The 5,532-nt window shown below is 48.0% G+C and overlaps 1 protein-coding gene across 1 annotated transcript; it reads right to left on the bottom strand.

The window, feature by feature from the left end:
• Positions 1-922: 922 nt before the first annotated feature.
• On the bottom strand, positions 923-4,529 carry LOC125553138 (4-hydroxy-3-methylbut-2-enyl diphosphate reductase-like). Its single transcript, XM_048716922.1, has 10 exons — positions 4,211-4,529; positions 3,879-4,038; positions 3,667-3,728; positions 3,007-3,166; positions 2,803-2,923; positions 2,387-2,468; positions 2,188-2,291; positions 1,954-2,032; positions 1,808-1,858; positions 923-1,257 (listed from the first exon to the last, which is right to left on the bottom strand). Exons 1-10 carry the CDS (start codon positions 4,418-4,420, stop codon positions 1,174-1,176), a joined length of 1,113 nt encoding a protein of 370 aa, XP_048572879.1. The 5' UTR covers positions 4,421-4,529; the 3' UTR covers positions 923-1,173.
• Between the last annotated feature and the right edge of the window lie 1,003 nt (positions 4,530-5,532).

The following is a 5,532-nucleotide window of genomic DNA, read 5'->3' as shown; positions in this document are numbered from 1 at the left end:
CCTTCCTGGGCGGTGTCGAAGGTTCCGAGACGGAGCCGCATGCCGTCGCCCGACCGAATCTCGGCGGAGTAGGTGCCGGACGGACGCACGCGGACGCCGCGGTAGCCCGTACCTCCCCGGCGGCGAGGCGGCATGGTAGCGCGGTGATGGCGTGTCGACGACAGAGGGCGATGGAGAGAGCGGAGAGGGCGCTGCAATTTATAGGCGCGCCAAATGTAGCGCGCGAGCTGCCGCCTTTTCCCCCACGCGCAATCGTTTCCCACGCGCGCTAGTTTCCCGCCACCGCTGGAGCGCGCGAAAATGTCTCGCGCGCGTCTTTTGACGCGGCTGTTGAAGATGCTCTTACATTGAATCCAATAGCTCACAAGGCAGATCCGCGGGCCCACACGTAGTGTTGCCCTTTTAAATTTGGCGGGACGGTGGGCGCACGCGGGAGCGCCGCGGTGCGCTTTGTTTGATGGGCGTCGTACAACGTCGACTGAACGAACCTAGATGGTATCGATCGTCCCGGTCCAATCCAATCCACTCCGCTATCCGTACGTCTGCATCATCTCATGTCACTTTTTCACTAGCCTAGCCGTAGCCGGCCCGCTTTAATTAATCGGTACTCCAAACTCCGTAAACTAATTAGCATCTCGCTTAATCATTTGCTGGGCTGTGGTGCACGTTGCTGACCCAGATTGATTGTAGACTATCTTTGTCCAAGATGCAAAAAAAAAGGGAAATAAATGATGAACTTGCCATCCAATTTGACTGTTTTGCATTGCTTATCGAGACTCATGTCATGGTGTGGCGACCAACCAAACGCTCCTAGTTGCTATTTCGGCAAACACAAAGTGAGCCATATGCCACCGCTGGTATGGTAGTCCTACACAACAACATCGAAACCACGAGAGGGAGACACAGTTTCTGCTCCGGGCCATTAGCAAACGTACGTATTTATATTTATTTACATATACACGGGAACTCCCAGAGGGTTCAGTTGGTTCAGCCAGGTGATTGCCGCGCCTACCTACTCATTGCAGTGCTGCAAAAATGTACAACTCTCGGTCTCCACCTGGGAGGAATGGAGTTTCAGCACCATGCGTGTCGACGAACTGTCGTTTAGGCTTCAGTGTGTATAGTGTGGTCGCTTAGTTAGGGAACTGGCTGGGAACCTTCAGGCAGGAAAGCTCAGGGAACGCGTCCTAGCACTCTTTGCACCGCCTTCTTCACGCCCTCCTGGTCTAGGCTCGTCGTCAGGTACACTTCCTGGACCTGCATATATGCCGAGTTGAAGAAAGATCATCTATGAAGATTTGGCCTACAGTTTGAAAGCGACAAGACAAGGTGCTTATGCGTGTGATATATGGACAATATATAGTTTCTCAAACTCCAGGGTTTTGGCAGTGATATATGGCTCGTCGTGAGGTGCACTTGTTTTGGCAGCTTGCGCATTGCAGGCATATCAAGCAATGTATAAACAGGTTGGTTATGCAGCTGTGTGGCATGTTTTTGGCACGGCTGTAAACACTGGCTTCTCATTCCATGGCTTCACACATGTACAGCTGCATAAAAAGAGCCCTTCCCTTCTGCTGCTCGCTCTCAACAGATGGCAGTGTTTACGACTCGCATGACATATCAATAGATAAGTTGTGATCAATGGCTCTTCTCGAAACATAGATTATGTTGTTCTATGGAATGTAGTATTTGTTCTGTTGACCAGGGACCGAAAACCTATCCACATACTTGCAGTCCAGTAGTACAATGGAACTGCCTACCGAAAGAAAATAATAATACATACTATGTATCAAATAAGAAAGCCAACCTGTCTCCCAGCTCGAGCAAGAAGCTTGTACTGGTTGTCCTTAGCTGGCACCTGCATAACGAACGAGAGACCCAATACATCACCATACTCGTCACGTGGCAACTTCGATGAGTAATAAAATTAGTGTGCTTTAGGACGATACATACGCTAGAAAGCCAGAGCTCTAGATCTTGTGAAACCACACGTTTCTCCAAAGCCTGCCGCCCGAACCGCACATCTGTTATACTGTGAAGAAAATACAATATATTAACACACAAGATCACGGCAGAACCTATACATACATGTATACCATGGTTCTAGTCAAGAAGAAAAGGACACTGCTCTTAAAGTGGTACACCAACAATAAACAACTGGATAACACATTCAAACAGAACACATACCCGTCCTCTTGTAGAAGTTCATTACATATACCGTCAAGTCCTGGAAGAAGTTCAATTTCTGGAGGAGATGATGCGGTCTCAGAATCAGGTGATAGGTCGGGTTCCTACAAAACATGATTGTTAACTGCATGAGTCCACTCCTAAATGAACGAAGTTGAGTAGTAAAACATCCTGAGACACTGTGTATTCAGCAACTGACCAAAGGAATAATTTTGTCCAATGTCTCCAGCAGAGGATCTTCCTCCAATTGCCTGATTGATAAACCAATCCTTGACTTCTCCCTGTTTGTGTAGGGAATGCAAGTATGTCAGATCATTTAACATGATTTTCTGATTCAAGATAAGACGCCCATTGTTTTTTGATCTCACTTGTAAGAAACAAAAGGAAAGCATGCCTGAAACAGATTCATTTAATTCTGTTCATCTACCCCTAAAACACTGTGCATTATAGTTGCACGGCATTAAGATCATATTCCTGATGTGCATTTTTTTTATCAATTCTAGCATCCATGAATGCCATTATCCAATATATTAGGTTTATTACCACAAACCAACTAGATTGCACTAGGATGCAGGCGATTTTACTGAGAAAAAAACACACCACTAGGATACTTACGCATCAACATTCACCACTATGACCTTGACGATATCGCCTTCAGTTAGAAAATCTTGGACATCTTGGACAAGATCCCAAGAGACCTCAGAGATATGTACGAGACCAGTGAGATGATACTTTCCTGTTTGAGCATAGTTGCCGTCAATCTCTATGTGAAATAAAATATTTAGAACAGAAGTGACCAAGGCTACTGCCAAATAGTACCATCAGGAAATCGCAGGTGAACAAATGCACCATAGTGGAAGACAGAACCAACAATTCCATCATAGGTACCGCCAATCTTTACTTGAGAAGAGTACATTGACCAACTGGCATCCTTCTCAGAGAATACAAGCTTCTTTTCTGCCTCATTTGCTTCAACTACCTATAGCAATTAGCAACAGCAAGTGGAACCCTGAAATCTGGTGCTCATTTGGTAGAAATACCGAAGTATATAATATTTTAAGGCACAACCAAAACTGTCGGTGTAACTACCAAATATGTGTCTGATCATGGGAAATAGGCTGTAATTGATAGGGCCAGGCTACTATCAGAACGAAGTTTACTAGAATTGAAGAAAATTGAAGGACAGTTTCTTGGAGCTATAAACCCAGTTTACTATTGCTGTAGTCTACCTCTACTGCCAAATGCAGTAAGTAAAACCAAAACATGGCAATAGTTCATGTCACGGTATAAGGTCAACTTTATGGAGCATATTCTAATTGCTACAAACTTAAACCAGCATGCCATTTGCCCTACTATGTAGAACACACATAGTCAAAAAAGTGAGTCTACCATCCACTTAATTAGTAAATACAGTTGCTAGCATGCCGGAAGGATACGATTAAAAAAAAGCATGGAGAAAGGAACAAAAAAATCAGTTACCTTGACAGAAACAGAGGAACCTACTAGGTCCTTTGTAACATCTTGAATGGGCCTTTTGGGATCTGCAAACCAAAACAGACATGGACCATAAATTAAGTCACAGCAGCTGCAATCCACTCTTGAATTGTTTCCATTTGTAACTACGGTCGGCTCAAAGTAGTGGGGCGGGCAGATTGAGTAGATAATCAACTGGAAGGAGGAGGAAAGGGTACCTTTACACCAATGGGCGGGGCTGAGGAGAGGATTGGGCACGAAGCCCTGCATGGAGTTGTATTTCAGGATGAGCCCGCCGGTGTTTGAGCGCAGCACCGGCAGCGTGAGGATCTTCCCCTGTTCCTTGTCTGCGCGCACAGCCTTCCAGTCCGCCGCGAACTGCAAGCATCACGGCAGTCTCAATAGTGTCCTGTGATGAATGATACCCCCAGCCGGCATTGCATCGAACAGCTCCCGCGCACCACAGCAACTGCCAAGAACGGCCACCGGGGAAGCGTGGGCTGGCAGTAGGCAGCAAGGAAACAGCTGAGGCGAGGCTGTGCGTGCGTACCTGGGCCAGGCGCGCCTCCTCGAACGCGGCGGAGACGGACGCGTCGTCCTCCTGGCTGACGGTGGCGCCCTCGGACGCGGCCGCCGAGAGGCGGACCCGGCCGCGGCTGGGAAGAAGGGAAGGGAATGAGGCGGCGGGCGGCGCGGGGGCGCGGGAGGACGGGGAGATCGCCGCGAGGGAGGGCGGCGGCTTCAGGGACGCGGACAGCATTTCGTACGCCGGCGGTGAGCGGTGGGCGGTGGCTGGTGGTGGTGGTGAGGAACGAGTGGCCGTGGACGGGGAGCGCGGGACGCCAGGAGTGGGGATCCGTTTGCGTTCGGTTCGGATGGACGGATGGATTTGATCGGCGCGTTTGATTGGGTGGGAGCGAGCAGTCCATCCCCGTCCCGTGGTGGCCGCTCGCGCGCGTGTCCAAATCCTCCCCTGCATTTTCTTTACTGATTTTCTTTTATATTCAACTTTGAGAATTAAGTCTCATTGATGCTATAATCGTAAGATCTTACATTGAGACCCGTGCAAAATTTTCTTTTTTATTTTCTTCTTTGTATGTTATGCCACTTGACTGAGACTTGGTTAAATCTCAGTCGATTGCGATATATTTTTTTAAAAAAAAGAAGGATGACCCCGGCCTCTGCATCTGGACGATGCATACGGCCACATGCTTATTATTTTGATAAAGTAGGGTTTTAATGGCTGAAAACGTGGCATCATACAAGTGCAAAGAGTTTAGTCCCCTTGAAAATAAAGTCATTCCTGGTTATCCAGGTAGGATTGTTCTCTGTCTCCCTGATCATAATTCAAAGCGTGTGTAATGTGTTCAATAAAAAAGACGACATGCATGGGGAGAGCGGCCTTCCTGCACGCAGCGGCAGATGCACGCAGCGCATCGACGGCCGCGACGCGCGTGATGTGTGCAAAAGAAAACGTGAAAGTAAGCAAAGCGGGCATACATTTGATCGATACACGCAAATACACAGCAGACGTCGCTTTCGGTGGGGTCGCCTGGTACGGTTTTGACGTACGCAGGGGCCGGTCCGCTCAGAGCATGCAGGGAAAGGCCTGCAGGGCATGACTTCTATTACATCGCGGGCCCGACTCTGGTTTTAGTACTAAAATGGTTGTGTGTACCTAGCTTAGGCGCTGTACTTACGAATATGGTGTCCACGCTCACATGTGAAAATTGCCGTTCTGGCACATTGTCGTGAGGCTTTTTACCGTGCATCCAGGCACCAGTGCATGTCTCGGAGCTCATCGGTGACTGATGTATGACTATATGTGGACAGATTTATTGATTGAAAAGCTAATTTCAGAATGGTATTATA

This window comes from Triticum urartu, chromosome 4, assembly GCF_003073215.2.
Source record: "Triticum urartu cultivar G1812 chromosome 4, Tu2.1, whole genome shotgun sequence".
NCBI classification, from domain to species: Eukaryota; Viridiplantae; Streptophyta; class Magnoliopsida; order Poales; family Poaceae; genus Triticum; species Triticum urartu.
Note: the sequence above shows the minus strand (reverse complement) of the source record. Positions and strands in the feature narration are given on the sequence as shown.

Coding starts and splice junctions, on each gene's coding strand:
- LOC125553138 (XM_048716922.1), bottom strand. CDS start 4,420: ATGCTGTCCGCGTCCCTGAAGCCGCCGCCCTCCCTCGCGGCGATCTCC. Junction 2,924..3,006: donor TCACCTGCGATTTCCTGATG/GTACTATTTGGC, acceptor ATGCTCAAACAG/GAAAGTATCATCTCACTGGT. Junction 2,469..2,802: donor ATAGTGGTGAATGTTGATGC/GTAAGTATCCTA, acceptor CTACACAAACAG/GGAGAAGTCAAGGATTGGTT.